The sequence below is a fragment of the Geotrypetes seraphini genome, chromosome 7, assembly GCF_902459505.1.
Source record: "Geotrypetes seraphini chromosome 7, aGeoSer1.1, whole genome shotgun sequence".
Lineage (NCBI taxonomy): Eukaryota > Metazoa > Chordata > Amphibia > Gymnophiona > Dermophiidae > Geotrypetes > Geotrypetes seraphini.
Window position 1 is genome coordinate 120325591 of NC_047090.1, and position 21529 is coordinate 120347119.

At 42.5% G+C, this 21529-nt stretch overlaps 1 protein-coding gene across 1 annotated transcript in view; it reads left to right on the plus strand.

Moving 5' to 3' along the window:
- Nucleotides 1-21529, plus strand: part of LOC117363764 (eukaryotic translation initiation factor 2 subunit 3, X-linked) — a 53587-nt gene that overhangs the window by 1048 nt on the left and 31010 nt on the right. Inside the window, exons 2-6 of the mRNA XM_033952039.1 lie at nucleotides 5704-5767; nucleotides 11002-11129; nucleotides 19717-19838; nucleotides 20273-20367; nucleotides 20544-20702. Coding sequence (XP_033807930.1) covers nucleotides 5704-5767; nucleotides 11002-11129; nucleotides 19717-19838; nucleotides 20273-20367; nucleotides 20544-20702 — 568 coding nt within the window. The remainder of the gene's footprint in view (nucleotides 1-5703; nucleotides 5768-11001; nucleotides 11130-19716; nucleotides 19839-20272; nucleotides 20368-20543; nucleotides 20703-21529) is intronic.

Genomic DNA, 21529 nt, shown 5'->3' on the forward strand with positions numbered 1-21529 from the left:
ACTGTTGCTCAGAAATGGAGTTTACAAAAATTAAGCAGACTTTTCCTGAAGAGTCCTGTAAATAGTATATCATGAGACAGGGCCACTTCACTTTTCTTTCTGCACCTCCCCTCTCCTGATTCTTGCTAATTTATCAAACACTTTGCTAGCTCACTTCTTGTTCCCCAGTCTTGATATCCTCACATACCATTCTCTCCCTCAGCTATCTTGTACTAGGCCTGTGACACACAAGCCTTTAATATACCATTGGTTTTTGTTCTGCTGTGTGAGCTGGCATGGTGGTGTCTTTTCTTGTTTTCCATCACCTATATCCCTTGCACCAATTTTACAGTGTACAGCTGCCACCAGCACTTCTCACACCACATATTGTGGGGAATGTAAAATACTGCCGGCCTTAATTTTCCTCTTGTTTTCCATCCCCTATATCCCTCGCACCAATTTTACAGTGTACAGCTGCCACCAGCACTTCTCACACCACATATTGTGGGGAATGTAAAATACTGCCAGCCTTAATTTTCCTCTTGTTTTCCATCCCCTATATCCCTCGCACCAATTTTACAGTGTACAGCTGCCATCAGCACTTCTCACACCACAAATTGTGGGGAATGTAAAATACTGCTGGCCTTAATTTTCCACTTGTTTCATTCATTACATGTGCTAACTTGCTGCTATGTTACATCCTGAAAGTGCAAACTTCATATTTATAACTATTATGCACCTTGGGATTGCTCATTTTAACTACATTTCTCTCTTTTCCTCCCTTCTTTGCTTTCCCTTGTCCTTTACAAGCACATTTATCCAGCTATGTGATGCACTAAGTAGCCTTTGCAAGGCAGAAAATTTAATGTAGTAATCTTGGCACTTGCTTCCAAAAGATCACAAATTCGGGATCATGTTTGGTCAGCAACATTCTGTCTTATTTATTTCCTAGTACTTCTACCATTCTTCCTCTATTCAGTTCAAACCATTCCTTAACTTTAATCCCACTCTTTCTAATTTCCATACTCCCATCTTCCTGTCCTCAATTTTCCAAGGTTTCAGAGCAAGAACAAGCAGAATTTTATTCTTCTGAGTCAGCCATCATAATCTCCCAAAGCATCTCACAATGGTGGTCACTATTACAATTCTATAACACTTCTTCTCCTCTCTCTTATGCTAGGATGATTAGTTCCTGACATGAAAACAAACCATAATCCCTCCAACCTCATCTCTCACTTATTCCTTTTGGAGTGCCAATTCTGTTGTCGGCAAACTTGCCTACGTTTCATTCCATGCCAAATGGTCTAATTTTAGAAAAGTGCCCCACTTCACCATCACGGATTTTGATGAAACTTTGTATGCTGAATCTTACATGACCCAAAAGAACGCTGGTAAAGTTTAAGGTTTGCCAGTGGAATACTTGTAGAGATATAGCTCTTTGTTTGATACCATACCATAACCATGTACAGTGTCCCTGCACAATTTTGGCAACTTTGAGTCAAAATATTTCCTTGGTCATTGAAGCTAAACAAATGAAACTTGGCAATCTTGTACAACTTTTTACAATCTATTCAATGGAACTAATGCAGATTTTCATTTTTTTTTAAACGGACATATGTAAAAAGCATCAAAGTAGGCCGAAAAAAATGGACCATGCTAAAAAATGTCAGTTTAGCCTTCTGTGGCTCCTGTAATAATGAAACTATCCCCGTAAAATTTTGTCTTTTATTTTGTGAAATGACTGTTCTCAAATAAATATACGATTTCAACATAAGCTAATCTTGTTACTTTATAATTTCAATTTAAAGTTTGGGGGGGTTAAAAAATGTCAAAAATTGGGTATTTTTAACCAACTTTTACAAAAAAGAATATTCTGGAAACATTTTCAAACTAACTCTTAGAGCATGTTTCAGACCTCCTGAAAAGTTATTTTTGTTTTTCAACTCAAGCAAACAGTGCCTAAAAATAAGGGTCAAAGGTCATTGAAGTTTCCATTGAAATTGCATTTTTTATGAGGACAATATTTGATTGCGTTGGTCCATTGTAGCACTGCCACTACTAGTTCAAGAAATTTGAACCAGCAACCTCATCACCATAGAGGTCACACTCAACAGCTGTGCAATACCAGTCACAGATGGGTTTCTTAGTTCAGGTTCCCAAGCCTGTAGTTTTGGTTTCCTCACTGAGGTTCCAAAGCCTTCAGTGAATGTCTGTCTAGTTCCCAAGCCAATGATTGGGCAGCTTAACCTAGGTTCCCAAACCTAAGGTGGGTATCTTCTATTGGTTCCCAAGCTGAAGTTCTGACTGCTTTTATTATTCATTTATTGTATTTTATTGAATTTATGCACCACATTTGCCATATGAACTTCTTACATGTCAAATTCGTACCTCCTTCCAGTCTGAATGCACTCTTCAAAACAAAGTTCATGTCCATTTATTTATTTTTATTCTGCTAATCTTAATGTACTTATTCTGTTTTAGATTTTATTTTTGCAATTCACTATAAACAATTAAGTTTTCAAGTTTAATAGTTTCTTGATATACCATCTATCATACATATCTAAACGGTTTACAGTAAGGTTAACCTTTTCCTATCGTGTGTCCCGAATGACGGGACATTCCAAAAAATGTCATTGCCATCGTATGTCCCATGGCATGAGACATACAGTTCACCTTCTACCTATCATTTGTCCCATCTATTGGGCCATTGTGTTTATAATAGCCATAAATGATAATGGTGAATAATACAAAACTTTGCTAAAATAATTACGAATGGAACCAGCGTAACGTAAAATTAATTACGATAAGAAAAAGTTAATAGTATAAAAAGATAAAAACTACTGTATTAAAATTGAGGGGATTTCACAGACTGAACTTAACTAACATGAAACCAAGAGGAAAAGGGGGAAGGAGTACATAGTTACATCAAGATATAAATTTGAAAATGAGAGGGAGAGGGGAAACACAATAGGTAGGGAACGATTTGTCATCCTCGGGTGAAATATTCATAGTCACGTATTGAATGCATCTTTGAATGGGAACGTTTTAAGTTTAGATTTAAATTTCACCAAGGAAGATTCCAAAGTGAAGGGGCCATGACTGAAAAGATTGTTTTACGAGTTGTATCATAAACAGTTTCGCAGATGGAGGGGATTACTAATAAATTCTGAGTGTTTGATCTGAGCGTTCTTGATGAAGTATATGGGGTAAGGAATTTATTGATAAAAGCTGGGGTGTTGGCAACTCTAGTTTTAAAGGTGAGAAGAAGTATTTTGTAAGTTATACGATGTGGGATGGGCAGCCAATGAGAGTCACGGAGTAAGGGAGTTGCATGGTCAAATTTTTTGGCTTTGTGAATGAGTTTTATTGCTTTGTTTTGGAGGATTTGTAATTGACAAATTTCCTTCTGTGTTATACCTTGATATAGGGAGTTACAATAATCAAGGTGAGAAAAGATGTGCTGAGAGTAGAGTCAGTGCAACGGATGGCCATCAGGATGGTCTCGGGGCTCAAGGATCTATCGTACGAGGAAAGGCTGAAAAATTTGCGGCTGTACTCACTCGAGCAACGTAGGGAGAGAGGAGACATGATCGAGACGTTTAAGTATATTACCGGATGTATCGAGATGGAAGAAGAGATTCTCTTTCTCAAAGGACCCTCAGCCACAAGAGGGCATCCGCTCAAACTCAGGGGCGGGAAATTTCATGGCGACACCAGGAAATATTTCTTCACCGAGAGAGTGGTTGATCCTTGGAACGAGCTCCCGGTGCAGGTGATTGAGGCAAACAGCGTGCAAGAATTTAAGAGCAAATGGGATGCCCATGTGGGATCCCTTAGAGGATTAAGCCAAGGGAACCTGTCACCAGGAGTGGGATCCCTAGGATAGTAGACTTGGGGGTGGGTCAGTAGAGTAGGCAGACCTGATGGGCTATGGCCCTTATCTGCCGTCATCTTCTATGTTTCTAAACAACCAGAGAATGGATAAGAATGTTAAGAGAGGGAGGTTCTAGGAGAGAATAAATTGAGCATATTAATTTTAATTTATAGAAGCATTTCTGGACAACTGAACTTATCTGTTTGTAGTAAATAAGTTTATTGTTGATGATAACCCCCCAGTAACTTTATCTTCATTTCCATGTGTATTGAGGTGGATTCAATACAGATAGACATAATTAAAACTTCCTTATCTGTGCTGGGAAACAAAACGCCTTTGGTTTTTTGATTGTTTAATGGAAACATGTTTTTATTCAGCCATAAGCTGGTTTGATTGAGTTTGCGGTTTATTTCTTGAACATCACCTGGAGTATTAGGGTTCAAAGGATGTAAAAGCTGAATGTCATATACGTAAACGAAGGCAGTAAAGCCATATGGATTGAGCGAGAGTCAGTAGTGGAGCAAAGAAGAGATTAAAAAGTATCGGTGAAAGTATAGAGCCCTGTGGTATCCCATATTTTTGAGAGAAGATTTCAGAAACAGTGTTCTCAAATTTCACTTGGTAAGATCGCTTTTCGAAGTATGAGGAGAACCAATTTAAGGCTGTACCAGAAATACCTAAACGTGTGAGGTCTCTGAAGTAGTAGGGAGTGATCGATCATATTGAAAGCTGCTGTAAGATCTAGTGAAACAAGAGGACAGATTTGCGGTGATCCAAGAAGTATAGGATTGCAGAAGTTAAACCAATCAGTGAAAGTTCAGTAGAGTGTTTATAGATTGTACATTTATTGCAGGTATTTTCCAGCTATTTAGGAGTTCTGAAGGTACAAGCAATCTATATTTATTGGTATTTTCATGCCATAGGTAATATTGCTATTCCATAGAATTAGATACGTACATTTGTCACTTAGGAGTTGGAGGATACAAGACAAGCCAGGGGATGTGGTGTTTTTTCCCCTACTGTTTATCCAATAAACGAAGCAAATTAAAATAGGTGAAGGTGTTTATTAGTTAAAACCTAAATTCAGAAGCTTTAAACATAAACTTGGCTAGGACACAGTAAAATTAGATGCTTGGTATCAAAAAATATTAAATGATGAAAAAGCCTGAGCAAAGCCTTGCTAACTTCTTGCCTGAAAGCCTTGTCACCTCTTCCCACTCTGCCTTCCTCCTCAGATCCCTAGTGTCTACTCCTTTTTCACATCCCACCCAGACTGATAACTTGAGTTCTTTACACAGCCCTCTTTCTCTATCCTTGAAATCATAGAGGACGAAACTGAGGAGAATCTCTTTCTCTCTAAAACTGTTGGATGCATTACAGTATATATAAAAAAATATATTATGTTATTGAATTGACATTTTCATATTTCAATCCATTTCAGTATACATTTTGATCTCTATGTTAACTTCAGACACTTGCCCTCACCAAGGTTTCCAGTGACCACTTTGTGGCCAAGAACAGGGACCTTGACTCACTTCTTACAATCCTTGACCTGTTTGCTATTTTCAGCAGTTTATCATTTCAGCAGTTTATCTTCTTGATCTCGTGTGCTCTCTTGGACTTGTCTGTTCTATTCTGGTTATCTTCTTACCTCACTCATGCAGTATTTTCAAGAATATTACACTAGTTCATGGGAAAGGTGTTCTCTACACAAAGTTCATGGGAAAGGTGTTCTGTACACAAAGCCAAAATAACCCTCTTCCTTATTCATTGATGAAGAAGTCATTTAGTTTTAGTCTTGTGATGTGCATTGATTCATTGCAAGTGTACTGAATGTGATCTCTTTGCAGGATGTTACAAAACTGACCCCTCTTTCACAAGAAATCATCAGTAGACAAGCCACTATTAATATAGGTGAGATATGATGTTTGATTATGACTAGAATGTATTTTGTTGATTCTAAATCCTGTATGGTGTCATGTATGTTTGGCGTGGAATGGCAGCTTGACTGTACCATTAGTACATATGAGAGGCTGCTGAAAAGTTCTCGGCCCAATCAACTTCCTAAATTCGGAGTGTTTATTTTGTCACTGCAGCTGAACAGTGTTATATTATTTTGCAAAGTGCTAATTTGCAGAATCATAATGCTATGTTTGACATTGTTTCAGATCATTGATTGAACCATGTCAGTGAAAAGTGTGGAAAAGTATGGAACTCCAAGCCATCATGAAGTTCCTATTCCTGCAGAAGTAAACTCCAATCTATGAATGTATGATGCAAACATTGAGTGGCAAATGCCCATCATACTCCACAGTGAAGAAGTAGTGCAAACTTTCAGCATGTAGAGTTTGAAACCAAAGATGCAGCAGTCAAATGGTACCAACTCCTGAAATTGTTGACGAAGTGCGAAGTAATAAAATTAGCAGATGACACCAAACTATTTAATGGGGCTAGGACTAAAGAGGACTGTGAAGATTTACAAAGGGACCTGAACAAACTAGGGGAGTGGGCGATGAGATGGCAGATGAAGTTCAATGTAGAGAAATGTAAAGTCTTGCACGTAGGAAACAGAAACCCGAGGTGCAGCTACACGATGGGAGGACAGTACCCAAGAAAGGGACTTGGGGGTAATAGTGGACAAGACAATGAAGCCGTCGGCATAGTGCATTGCGGCCTCTAAGAAAGCGAATAGAATGCTAGGTATAATCAAGAAGGGTATTGCAACCAGAACGAAATAAATTATCCTGCCGTTGTATCGGGCGATGGTGCGCCCGCATCTGGAGTACTGTGTCAAATATTGGTCACCGTACCTAAAGAAGGATATGGCGATACTCGAGAGGGTTCAGAAGAGTGCGACGCATTTGATAAAAGGTATGGAAAACCTTTCATATGCTGAAAGACGAGAAACTGGGGTTCTTTTCCCTGGAGAAGCGGAGACTTAGAGGGGATATGATAGAGACTTACAAGATCATGAAGGGCATAAAAAAACTTGAGAAAACTACAAGATCGAGAGGGAATTCGGAAAAATTAAAAGGGGACAGATTCAGAACCAATGCTAGAAAGTTCTTCACCCAACGGGTGGTGGACACCTGGAATGCGCTTCCAGAGGGTGTGATAAGACAGGGTACGGTATTGGAGTTCAAGAAGGGTTTGGACAATTTTCTGAAGGAAAAGGAGATAGAAGGGTATAGATAGAGGGTTAAATACAGGTTTCTGGACCTGATGGGCCGCCACATAAGCGGAATGCTGGGCTTGATGGACCTCTGGTCTGACCCAGCAGAGTCACTGCTTATTTATGTTCTTATCCATGACCTGATTTTGGCAGATCAGCCAATATCGGCTAAAACAATTGCTGAGACACTACAGATATCAAGGGAATGTGTTGGGTGTATAATCCATAAGCAGCTGGGTATGCAGAAGGTGTCAGCCAAGTGTATGTTCAAATGTTTGAAATAGAGAATGACACGGTGAAAAAAATTTTCCCAGTCACCGCAAGCGCCATCCCTATTCTGCCCCATCACTGCAAGCTCTTATCTAGGTCATTGATAAGTATGTTAAAAAGCAGAGGTCTCGGGCTCAGTACAGACACCTGCCCACTATTTATTACAAAATAAGCTGGAAAAATAAATGCTAGAATCAAACAGAGCCTCAGAACCCTGTTTAGGGAAACTCCTCTCAAACTCAAAAGGTTTCACGGCACATAGCCTGCACAAAGCCACAGATAAGTTTTGATGTTTTTGCTGATACAATGTTTCTTATCATTGACCAGTAACAACTTGGAAGCATTTGTTTCAACTTGAACAAGCATTTGAAAACTTGGACATTTGAACAGCATATTTTACTTAATATCTTCACAATATGAATTTATGCCTTTTGCCTATTAAATATTGAGGATCCTGAAGGCACGCTCTTTGTAGAAGGCCAATATACATTATGATGAGACATACTTTCTGGATTACAAATAGGCACTCGCAGTCCATTCTCGCTATTTGCAGTAGTATAATTTACGGGGAAAGTCCGCGAACTGCAGAATCATGAATAACAAAATGCTGAGTCTATGGGACAATATATTTTGCTAGTGGTTCTGCATGGGCAGGAGCAAAGGAAGGTCGCTCCTGCTATGATTCACTGCTGGACCAGGGATACTTAAGGAGGAGTGTGTGGCGCAGTGGTTGGATCTACAGCCTCAGCACCCTGGGGTTGTGGGTTCAAACCCCGCGCTACTCCTTGTGACCCTGGGCAAGTCACTCAGTCCTCCATAGCCCCAGGTACATTAGCTAGATTGTGAGCCCACCGGGACAGAGAGGGAAAATGCTTGAGTACCTGATTGTAAAACCGCTTGATAGGCGGTATATAAAATCCTAATAAACTTGAAACTACACGGGGGAGGCGGGAGGGAGATAAAATAATTAGAATCGGGTTGGGAAAGGAGGCAGGAGGGATCCCTCATAAGAACATAAGAAGCGCCTTCGCTGGATCAGACCAAGGTCCATCTAGTCCAGCAATCCACACCCGCGGCGGCCCATTTAAGTACTCCTTTTTGGAGACCCAAAATTACCGTATCCCTCAATATGATATGCAAGAAGGTGTGCATCCAACTTGCGCTTGAATCCCAATACAGTAGTCTCCTTCACAACCACCCCGGGGAGTGCATTCCAAGCACCCACCACGCGTTGCGCGAAACAGAACTTCCCGACATTTGTCCTGTACCTACTGCCACTCAGTTTCAGGCTATGACCTCTAGTCCGTGTCACATTTGAAAATGTTAGTAATGCTGTTTCTTGGTCCATTTTATCAAATCCTTTTAATATTTTAAAAGTCTCTATCATATCCCCCCTCAGTCTTCTCTTCTCGAGGGTAAACAGTCCCAGTTTCCTGAGTCGATCTTTGTAATCCAAATGCTCCATCCCTTTGACGAGTTTTGTGGCTCGCCTCTGCACTCTCTCCAGCAGAGTTATATCTTTCTTAAGGTATGGAGACCAGTGTTGACACAGTATTCCAAATGCGGTCTGACCATTGTTCTGTAAAGCGGCATTATGACCTCTTCCGATCTACTCGTAATCCCCTTCTTAATCATGCCCAACATCCTGTTAGCTTTCTTCGCCGCCGCCGCACATTGTACTGATCAGTCTCATGGTAGGCCCAGTGGAGGCCTGCAAAGCATCGGAGGGAGGAGGAAAAGGGTACAGAACCTGGCAAGGAGGATGGGGGGCTGGGTGCAGAGACTGGCAGGGCAGGAGAGTGAGTGAGGGAACTGAATGCAGAGCAGTGAGGGTGTATAGCCTGGTATGGCACTGCACTTGAATATTAACACCCCTCCCCTGGTTGAGTCAACCTTTTTTCCTCCTTTTTTGGGGGGGGAAAAATGTTACTTTGGTATATTCGAGTATACATTTATTTTTATAGCCCGTCCTCCCCAAGAGCCCAGAACAGGTTACAAGGATACCTATACATAGTTTTCAGGAACAGAGATACATACATTACAGAGTCAATAACATGCTACAGGATCAAAACACAAAGCTATAGAATCAATAACGTACAACTTATAGAGAATGTGACTAAGAACACATTCTTTGCAGAGTCTAAGAAAATAAATCATAGTCACGAATGGGTATTGCGCACAATTGTCTATGAACCGGTATTAACATATCTGCAGTGAACGGTAGAACTGGTTAGCAGGCACAGATGTTCTGAGGTAAGGTATGTTGAAGCAAGATCTGTCAGAGTTTGGTGGTAGAGATAGTATGTTTTGGGCTAGACCAGACAAGGGCAACTTCTGTCCTCGATGGCCAGAATCCAATCGGGTTTTCAGGATTTCCCCAATGAATATGCTTGACATCTATTTGCATGCATTGCTTTCAATGCATATTCATTGGGGAAATCCTGAAAACCTGATTGGATCCCGTCCCTCGAGGACCGGAGTTGCCCTTTTCTGGGCTAGACCCTCACTTTGGTCTCTCATCTACGCTTCTGAGCACAGTCAAATTCAAAGTACAGAGTATAAGGTGTTTGTTTTTTTTAATTTGCGTTGCCAGGGTTTTGCTGTTGGTTTTGGATTTAATACATTTTTTTCCAACAACGCAGTGGTGAGATTTTTCCCATATTTTGGGTTTTGGCCTGAGCTTTTGGAAATGAGATGCAACACAGATCTTTTTATTATGTTTAGTGACTTACAAGATAGCTAATGGGGAGGGAGGATGAGTAGTCTTTTATAGATTGGTTCACCATGACAACTCAAATTTCTAACCTCGGTTTATATTCAGATGGGCCATTTGGCCTTTATCTGTCATCATATTTCTCCGTTTCTATGAGTTTCGGTAAGTAAAAAGCAGATTCTGGAGAGTTGTAGCAATAATTTAATACAGTAATTTCTTTATTCCAAAAAATATAAATAATTATGAGGAAACCGAGAGAAACACAAAACCAGGCATTTTGAGTACTCTTGCTAGTGCTTCTTTGAACATGTGATTAGTTTGAATTGACCATTAGCATTTGCAAAGTACATTTGAGTTGCATATACAGTATATTGTTTATGTAAGATTAAGAACAAGTTGAAGGTACATGGATTTTTTAAAAAATAGAATGTCTGGCCCTTTGTCAAGAAGCTATATGTTCTCATTTACTTCACAATTGTATTCTTTTTTTTTTTTAATAATTCTTTATTGATTTTCCATACTTCAAAAGTGCAATACATGAATATATAACACATATTTATTTATTTATTTATTCATTCATTCAATTTTCTATACCGTTCTCCTAGGAGAGCTCAGAACGGTTTACATGGGTTTATTAAAACATCAATTTAAGCACATCCATTTACAATTATATATATATATATAACCACTCATTCCCTCCCCTCACTCAATGATTATTCAATAAAACAGAGCGACATTTATTTGCTCAGTAACCTATTTATTTGCTCAGTAACCCTCTTCATATTAATAATATCTTCCCACCCTTCCTCCCATCCCAAGTGTAACTACTCTAGGGTCAAATTAGGACAGAAATATCCCCCCCTCCCCTTGCACCCTATTTTGGATGTGTATTAAAATGTATCATGTTTCACAATGTGTGGAGTTTTTTTCCCCAAAGCAATGTTTCCTACATGTTAAGCTGATACAGTTTGATTATGCTTGCTTAAAACCTAGGTACCATCGGTCATGTAGCACACGGAAAATCAACGGTAGTAAAAGCAATTTCTGGAGTTCACACTGTCCGGTTTAAAAATGAACTAGAAAGAAATATCACAATCAAGCTGGGTTACGCCAATGCTAAGGTTAGTTGATGCTTATAAGATTTAGAAGACTCCTTTGGCTATTTACAGTGAATATGGCTGTCAGTTGGTTTTCTCTCTAACTGTAACAACTTTTCTAGTGCAATGTGTCTAGTGGTCTGGAATGCTAGGGTTTTGCAATTGAACCTGCAAGTTGCTTTCAGAATGCTGTTAATCATATTTTGAACTCCTCCTCCTTTTCAGAGAACTGCACCTGTTCTCTCAGTTTTTTTGTGCAAGCAAGTTGCTCAGTAGTGTTTCTGTTTGGCTCTGCGGTTTTATTATTTTCGGGTATTTTTTTTTCTAAGTGTTCAGTTGGAGGCTTAATGCTCAGAGGTTCTCACTTGTTGGGACTTCTGCCTGGGAGAAGACGCAGACTTACACTGTGGAAGTATGCTGCTAGCAGGATCAGCCCTCGGGGACACCTAGCTAGCTAGCCTAATTTTGTATTTTTTTGAGCTCAGGTGCCATCCCCTGCATAGCTGCTCATATCCCTGATTTATTAGGAGCTTGAGCATAGGCTATTTGGGTCCTTCCCAGCTTGGCTGGGATTAATAATGGGCCAGCTGCATGGTCCTCTCCCCCTTTACAGCGTGAGGTTTTCTGGGGGTTGATGCTCAGTCTGACTGGCAGCCTGAAGACTAAGTTCGTCTAGCAGAGTTCTTCTCCATTTATCCCAGTTGCATTCATAAGCTGAAGCAGGCAGGCACATGGCATAGTGAGTAAGGCTATTATAGCCTATGGGGAAAATCGGGGTGGGGGAAGGTCTAAAAAAAATGAAATTTGATGGTTTCTGCAGCCAGAGCCAAAGTCTCACACCTCTAAAACTCCTTTCACTGCATTTTTTTTGTATACTTCAAGGAAATCCCCACAAGCTGTTTTTGGTGTAGTTTTACTGGTGGCAGCCATCTTGTATTTTAAACAGTCTTTTTTTCTAAAGTTTCCATCTGCCTCAAACCCCCTCAATTTTACTTAGAATTGACAGGGATGGATCCCTCAGGCCTTCTACTCCTATATCATGCCAAGTTTGTGCTGGATGGCCAGCCGAGCAGTGTCCATGTCCCGTGCACAATGGAGCGCAAGGGGGTGGGGGCGAGAGCTTTGGGTGTAGCCTCCTCTCAGTCCTTCAGGCCTGGGGATCCATCGGAGGCATGATCCCAAGGGAAGAGAGCCTTTACAGAGCCCTGCAAAGGTGTGTTGGTTAAGTGCAGACGTGTGGTGGCCACAGAGCCTAGGAGGACCGGCAGGATGTTCCTGCTGGGGTCCTCAAAACCTCCAGTACAAGGCTTCACACTGGATTTTGTGAGTTTTATACAAGAGCTATCTTCAACAACTCCTATCTTTTCAGGCAGCTTCTTGTGATAAAGAGTTTGTAAATTTGTTAGTTAGCTCTGTCTCTTACTAGCTGTTCAGGAAATTATTGAAAACCTACTTTTTGTAATTTCTGTAATTTCTAGGTCATTTGTTTTTATTGTCGCTGTTTCAATTTTCGTTTGTAAACCTCATAGAACTCCTAAGGTACTGTGATATATAAATAAATTTTTGTTATGTTATGTGAAATGCCTATTTGAACTGCTAATGGTCCTCGGAGTCTGCGTTCAGCATGCCAGGTGCCCTCAGCATGTGTCCCGACCAGACGAGTACACAGAGCAGGACCAGGAAGTTCCATCTGACATAGAGTAAGAGGATAGAATTATATAGCAGATGGATTATATAGCAGATGCTCTCTATGATATCATCAGAATTATGAACAAGCTGTCAGCCTATGCATCTCCGCCCGGTGGATGCTCTGGATCAGACAGTGGGCAGGAGATTCAACTTCTAAAGCCATTTTGAACAGGCTTCCATTTCAAGAGTAGATGCTATTTGACAATGGTCTGAATGACTTGATGGCCAGCGTTAGACTGTAGCCCTAAGGTCTTGCCAGACAGCATACCCTGGACGACTTGGGGTACAGGGTGTGGGAATTTTCAAGCCATGGAATCGAGGGTGAAATACTCATGTGGATTAAAAACTGGTTGGTGGATGAGAAACAGAGAGTGGGGGTAAATGGACAGTACTCGGACTGGAAAAGCGTCACGAGTGGAGTGCCGCAGGGTTCGGTGCTTGGGCCTGTGCTCTTCAACATATTTATAAACGACCTGGAAATTGGTACGACGAGCAAGGTGATTAAATTTGCAATGATACAAAGATATTCAGAGTAGTGAAGACACAGAAGGATTGTGAAGACCTGCAACGTGACATGGGCTGCAACATGGCAAATGAGGTTTAAATATAAGGTGATGCATGTCGGTAGCAAAAATGTTATACACGAATACAGGATATCTGGTGCAGTACTCGGAGAGACCCCCAGGAAAGAGACTTGGGAGTACTGATAGACAAGTCAATGAAACCGTCCGTGCAATGTGCAGTGGCAAAAAGGGCAAACAGAATGCTAGGAATGATTAAGAAGGGGATCACAAACAGATCGGAGAAGGTTGTCATGCCGCTGTAGTGGGCCATGTGTCCAGCACTGGTCACCGTACATGAAGAAGGACATAGTACTATTCATAAGGGTCCAGAGAAGAGCAACTAAAATGGTTAAGGGGCTGGAGGAGTTGCCATACAGTGAGAGATTAGAGAAACTGGGACTCTTCTCCCTTGAAAAGAGGAGACTGAGAGGGGACATGATCAAAATATTCAAGATAATGAAGAGAATAGACTTAGTAGATAAAGACAGGTTGTTCACCCTCTCCAAAGTAGAGAGAACGAGATGGCGCACTCTAAAGTTAAAAGGGGATAGATTCCGTATAAACATAAGGAAGTTCTTCTTCAGCTAGAGAGTAGTAGAAATCTGGAACGCTCTTCTGGAGGATTTTATAGGGGACAACACCCTCAAGGGATTAAAGACAAAGTTAGACAAGTTCCTGCTGAACCAGAACGTACATAGGTAAGGCTAGACTCAATTAGGGCACTGGTCTTGGACCAAAGGGCCACCGCGGGAGTGGACTGCTTGGCACGATGGACCATGGGTCTGACTCAGCAGCAGCAATTCTTATGTTCTTATGATTCTTCCCTTTATACAGGAGGCCAAGCGATGCAGAGTTCCTTTCAGGGGTCATAGCAGAGGTTCAGCAGGGGTAGGAGACAGCAAGTCTCTGGTTCTCGTCCTTCCCCCAACCTCCAAGAAAGCACAATGATGCCAGGATAGGAGCCAAGCCCCCCACCCAGATAGAGGGCAAGCTTTCAACCTTCTGATAGGTCTATACTCAGGTGCAGACTATTGGGTCCTAGAAGTTGTTCAAGAAGGTTACAAAATTGAGTTTTGTGCCCCCTTCCAGATCTTTTTGTAGATTCTCCAGCCAACCAGCCGGAGAGAGCCCTCAGAATCCAGGCAATGGTCCAGGTGATTGAGGCCAGCAGTGTGCTAGATTTTAAAAGGAAATGGGATACACATGTGGGATCTCTAGGGGGGGTAAAATCAAGGGGGGTGGGTCATTAGAGTGGGCAGACTTGATGGGCTATGGCCCTTTTCTGTCGTCATCTTCTATGTTTCTTCTATGTTTCTATGATCTTCATGTCATAGAGCTGGTAGCTAGTGAAGAATTAGGCTTGGGCAGGTACGCCATAAACTTCATCGTACCAAAGAAAGATGACTGGAGGCCAATTCTGAACCTCATGTCAGTCAATGCTGCACTAAAAGTGCCGCATTTCCTCCTGGAGACTGTTTGGTTCGTCATAGCAGCAGTGATACTGGGAGAGTTTCTTGCCTACATTCACATTTCCATTTTTCCAGCCCACAGGAGATACTTGCGTTTTCTTGTGCTGGAGTAGCATTTCCAGTTCTCGGTGCTCCTCTTTGGCCTTGCAATAGCATCTCACACTTTTACCAAGGTGATGGTGGTTACAGCACACCTCCACAAGACAGGGATCCAGGTGCACCCATATTTGGATGATTGGCTAATCAGAGCCCCATCCAAGGATGAATGTGAACTGACAGTTTCAAGGGTGATCCAACTCCTTCAGGACTTGGGATGGATAGTCAACTTCAAGAAGAGCCAGCTGGAGCTGACTCCGAGCCTCGAATTGCATTGGGCCAGATCTTTCTTCCAGAGCCACATAGATTGAATCTCCAGAAGCAGATTTTGGAACTGCTGCAGAGTCCGACTACCACAGCAAGGCATTATCTGAAGGTCCTGGGGTTGATAGCGGCAGCCGTAGAGATGGTCCCTTGGGCAAGAGCACACATGAGGCTTCTCCAAGTCTCTCCTCTCTCGCTAGAGCCCCGTTAACACCTAGAAGCTCCACTCCTTTCGGTGGCCAGAATATCATTTACAGGCCCTCTCAGCCACACACATAGAAGTGGAAAATATGCAGGCAGACTTTCGACCCAGAGGATTGTCACTGTCCCCCCAGATGTTCAATTCCATAGTTCGGCGGGGGGGAGGGGGGGCATCCACAGATGGATCTGATGGCCTTGACTGTAAACAGAAAGGTGGATCGCTTTTACAGCCAAAGAAATGAGCTGGAAGCGTGGGATTGGACAGGTTAGTCCAACCGTGGCCGGAGAAAGGGATCTTATTTGTGTTTCCCCCATGGCCCATGCTAGGGCAAGTTTTTCACAGGATTGCAAGTCATCTGGAGTTGGTAGTCCTAGGGGCGCTCAATTGAACTCGCAGACTATTGTATATGGACCTAGTTCACCTCCAGAGGGGCGAAAGCTTCAGACTGCTGGTCCAAGTGGATCTTCTCACTTGGGATCCGGTCCCTATCGAGAATCCAGAATACTTTGGGCTTAGGTGTGGCTCTTGAACGGGATGCCCTGTGGAGCAAGGTTTACTCAGACGTGGTCATTTCAACTCTGCTTAGAGCTAAGAAGCCATCAATAGTGTCAGCCTATATGAAGGCCTGGAAGTCCTTTCACCACTAGTGTGCTGTAGATAATGTAGAGCCCTTATGAGTTCTGATTTCGGTAGTCCTGGACTTTTTGCAAGAGAGACTTCAGCAGATTTTGTCAGATCACTCAAGGTGCAGATAGCAGATCTTTGAGCTTGGGGGGTGGGGGGGGGGGAGAGGAGGGGAAAGAGGCTCTCCAGCCTCTCAGCCAAATAGCACCCAGTTCATTTAAAGGGACTCTTTGGTTGGGCCCTCTAGTACGTCTCCCTTTCCCTTCCTGGAATCTTAGCTTCTTATTACAAGGTCTCAGTAGAGCTCCATATGAGCCCTTATGGGAGGCTTCCGTTCTGGATCTTACAGTCAAGATGGTGTTTCTGGTGGTGATTTACGTCGACAAATTGAATTACAAACTCTGTTCTGCAGGGAACCATTCCTTAAGTTTATGGAAGTTGGGACTCTCCTTATGCATGGTTCCGGAGTCTTTACCAAAAGTTGTCTCTGCCTTCCATATCAATCAGATAGTCTGTTTGCTTGCTTTTTACCCTACGGGGTCTAAGAAAAAGGATAAAGCGTATTTGTTGAATGTGAAGTCGGTGCTTCTCCAGTACCTAAAATTTATCAATGACTTTCACATATCGGATCACCTTTTTATTCTGATCAGTCATGCCAAGAAAGGGAGGCCAGCTTCTAAATCCTCGATTTTCAGATGGATTAAAATGGCCATTTCTTACGCATTTGTGGGCTACGATAAGCGGCCACCTATCTCATTGAAAGCATACTCCACTAGAGGAGCTGTTACCTCATGGGTGGAGACTTTCGCCTGAGGAAATCTGTAGAGCATTTACTTGATCTACCCATCATACACCCTATAGAACCTGGTAATGGGTATGTAGCAGCCAGGAAAGATGCCACTTTTGGGTCCTCTGTTTTGAAGGCAGACTCAGAAGGCCCATCCTAGGCTCCAGTGACTGCTTTGGTGCATCTCTATGGTTCAGGTGCACTAAAAATAAAGATTAGTTTCTTACCTCGATAATCTTTTTTTCTTGTAGATGTGTCTAGTGGTCCTGAAGCCTCGCCCTGTCAGTGGGCTTTGCCTGCCTTCTACCTAAAGATGAGTCTGAATTTGGAGAATTCTCTTGTCTCTCAAATGAACTGAGAGATTAAAAAAAGAAAAGAAAACTGCTCAAGAACGTAAGGACTGGATTAAGTCTCTTCTTGATAGCAGGTCATGCAAGTTCTGTATAAGATTAGTGCTGGTTGCATACAGTTTTTGTACCATTTTTGATCAGTTAGTTTAATGTTACAATGTTAAGGGATGTGTTTGTTACAGAGCAGAATAGAATTGTAGTGTTTTGGATTTTTCCCTGTTTCCCTACTTCCAGTTATGTATGTCATTACAGTGCTAGTTGATTGCTTTTGTAGAAACTGAGGGGGCAGGAGCAGCTCCCTGGGAAAGAGGCAGAGTTCAAAAGATGATTGACATCATTCTGCAAGCAACTGGTAGGTTCAGATGCAAAACCCTAGTGTTCAGGACTACTAGACACATCTACAAGAAAGAAGCTTATCTAGGTAAGAACCTAATCTTTCTTTGTGCTGTGTTGTGCTCTGCTCTGATATTAATATTACATCTCCATTCTCCAACAGCTCTAAGGGATTTGCACCAGTTTTTTATAGGTAATTTAATCTCTTCTAAACCCCTAATAATTTAACTTAGTCTATAGAAAACAAAATAGTTTTATTGTTCCTTAAAGCTGCTTATGCTATGTTATAATGCCAGCTCCTCTCACTCAGCCAGGAATGCCATTCACGTTATACGAGCTCCATAGCACATCAATAAAAATATTGAAATAGCACAATAAAATGCACCAAAGCCCCGATTCTGCAAAGTATGTCTCGATTGTAGGCAGCTATAGGCATCCTACAGCTATCTAATCAGCCAATCAGGAGGCACGTTTTCTAAAAAAAAATGTTCCCCAGGCAGGTTGCCTATATTGAATGCGCCTCCGGGAGCCTAGGGAGGCCCCTAAGCTTGCCTAAGGCTAAGCTCCTCCCCTGCCCAACCCACAGGATCATAGGGTCGGATTGGCCCAGGTGCCTAAGGCCTCTCTCGCCATAGGAGGGGCCTTAGGTCCTAGGATCCTGTGGGTTGGGCAGGGGAGGGGCATTTGGACGGAGGCGGGCCTGCTGGCCGGATGGTGCGAAGACTCATCCAGCCAACTTCCGGGTGAGCCCGAGGGGGGTTTCGTTGGGGGGGGGGGAGTCCAGGAGGGGTAGGTTACCCTCCTGCCAGCGATCGTGGGTTCTGTGGGCAGGAGGGGTTGGGCGATAGTCGTTTACAGAATCGGGTTTAATTTGGGCGGATTTTGTTCAGATTCTTTATAGAACACCTGGGACGGGCGTCCTAAACAGAATCCAGCCCCAAATGTATACTTTTCCAGCTTGTCCTGTCTTCCAAGTACCTATCTTATTTATTTTTATTTATTGTATCTTTTAATGCATCATTAGCGGTATATAAGAATTAAATTAAATTCATTGAAGACTGGCAGAGTTTTTCATAGTAGGGGTATGAAAACAGATACAGTGGTACCTCGGTTTACGAGTGCACCGGTTTGCGAATATTTTGCAAGACAAGGAAAACATTTGCAAAATCGGTGCCTCGGAAACCGAGCATGGCTCGATTTACGAGCACCCCCCTGCCTCGAACCGGCACCCCCCCGCCACGCTCCGATCCCCCCCGCCACGATTGGGCACCCCCCCCCCGCCACAATCCGACCCCCCCCCCCGCCACAATTGGGCACCCCCCCGACACGATCCGACCCCCCCCCCCCGACACAATTGGGCACCCCCCCCCCGACATGATCCGACCCCCCCCCGACACAATTGGGCACCCCCCCACCGTTTCTTACCCTCATCTGGGCACTCTTGAAGATCGGCCCTCGTCTGCTGGGCCTTGAGCATCTGAGCATGCTCAAGGCCCAGCAGACGAGGAGTCCGATCTTCTAGAGTTCCCAGATGAGAGTAAGAAGCGGCGGGGGGGGTGCCCAATTGTGTCGGGGGGGATGTCGGATCGTGTCAGGGGGGTGCCCAATCGTGTCGGGGGGAAGTCGGATCGTGTTGGGGGGTGCCCAATCGTGTCGGGGGGGTCGGATCATGGCAGGGGGGGGTGCCGGTTCGAGGCAGGGGGGGTGCCGGATCGCAGGGGGGGACCTTCGAGGGGAGCAATGCCGGTTCTCGGGGGGGGGGGGAACGCATCAAAGCGAGTTTCCATTATTTCCTATGGGGAAACTCGCTTTGATAAACGAGCATTTTGGATTACGAGCATGCTCCTGGAACGGATTATACTCGTAATCCAAGGTACTACTGTACATTTCTTTGGTTGATTGTCCTTTACAATCTGAAAGGACACAAAACACAGCATAATTTTTGTGTTTCTCTGCTAGAAGTCATGGGATGGAGAGAGAGGTGCTATTAAGGACTATATGCTGATTTTTATTAATATTTAGGTAGCAGTTGAGCCCTTTAAATGTCTTGCCATCCAGTGCTACTGCTGATTGGTTGGTGAGGCTTTGAGGTCACAGACTCTCCAGATAGGCTCCAATATAGCACTGCAAAACAATTTACCATTTGATAATGAGAGAGAGGGGAGAGTACATATCTATATATGAACAAGTGATACTGGATGCAATATTTCTCATTTATTGCCTTCCATTTATAGATTTACAAACTTGATGACCCAAGTTGTTCCCGGCCAGAGTGTTATAGGTCGTGTGGAAGTAGCACTCCAGATGAGTTCCCTACAGATATTACTGGAACCAGAGGGAATTTCAAACTAGTCAGGTGACTGGTACTAGATTTTTAAATGTAGCTTATCTGTTATCTGTTCACCCATTTCTAAAAGTATGTAATTTTATAAACTGGTTACTTTTAAACATGTACTAAGCAAGGCATCGGTGGTTGGTTGGTTGGTATGTTAACATTATCGGAGACTGCTATGAATGTCCTATAACTTTTTTTTTCATTTGCTCTCTGTAAGAACATTTAACAACAGTTTTTTTTTTAGTATTTCTGTTACCATCTTACAATATTATACAAAACAAAAAATTCTGCTATATCAGTACTGGACAGAGAACATGAGAGAGCACTTTTCATCCATCAAGGTGATGGCTAAGCCTCTATAGGATCTCGGTTCTCCTGGGTTGGCCATTATGAGAGTTGTGGGAGACCATACATAATAATTCATGGCTGTTGTTATTCTTCGTGTTGTATAACAGGCATGTTTCCTTTGTGGATTGTCCAGGCCATGATATTTTGATGGCAACCATGCTGAACGGTGCTGCAGTTATGGATGCTGCTCTGCTGTTGATAGGTAATAAGTTTTTTTTCTTATAGTTGGAACAAAAAATGTCAAAATTAAGAATGTTCATTCCAATAATTTTACTGCTTTGTTTTACTGAATAAAATTTTTGTTTTGCTTTAATTTAGGACATATCCTGTAAAATTTTAGTAGTTCTCACAATGCTACATTCTGTTATTTACTTCTAGCTGGTAATGAGTCCTGTCCTCAGCCTCAGACCTCTGAACATCTAGCTGCTATAGAAATTATGAAATTGAAGCATATTCTGATTCTGCAGAATAAGATCGATTTGGTCAAGGAAAGCCAAGCAAAAGAGCAGTATGAGCAAATACTTGCATTTGTACAAGGTAAGTGTTGCTACCAAATTCATGTATATTTTCATTGTTCCAACCCTGTTCTACCATAGGCTGCTTTTACAAACATGGGAAGCCTTGCTGATAGAGGCAGTTGGAATAGTTTTTTCCCCATAAATGTGATAACCATAGTACTGGTTTGTAACTACTCAGTAAATCAATCAACCAGATTTAGTTTCTGGATGGTGTTCTTGGTAGACATCATGTGTTATGTATCTTCATTCATTATTTTGATCATCTTAGTTTATTCTTATCTGTGTCAGTATCCCAGTCCAGTTATTGATTAGAAGGACTGATAGGATGTCTTATCCTGAGCTCTGTTCTAGTACAATGTGTCTGGTAGTCCTGAACACTAGAGTTACGCATCTGAATCTGCAAGTTGCTTGCAGAATGCTGTCAATCATCTTTGAACTCCTCCTCCTTCCCAGGAAGCTGCTCCTGTCTCCTCAGTTTTTTTTTCCTGCAAGCAAGTTGCTCAGAAGTGTTTCTGTTCTGCGGTTTATTATTTTTGGGTATTTTTTCTTAGTATTCGATTGAAGGTTTGGGATCTCTGCCTGGGAGAAGACACAAACGCATGATCAGGAAGGCTACAGCTAACAGGATCAGCCATTAGGGACCTTTAGCTAGCCAGCCTGCTTTTGTATTTTTTTTTTTTTGGAGCTCAGGGGCCGTCCCCTGCATAGTTTCTTATATTCCTATTTATCAGGAGATTGAGCACAGGCTGTTTGGCTACATCCTGGCTTAATATTGGGCCAGCTGTGTGGCCCTCTTCCCCTTCACAGTGTGAGGTTTTCCAAGGGTTGAGGTTCAGTCCAATATCA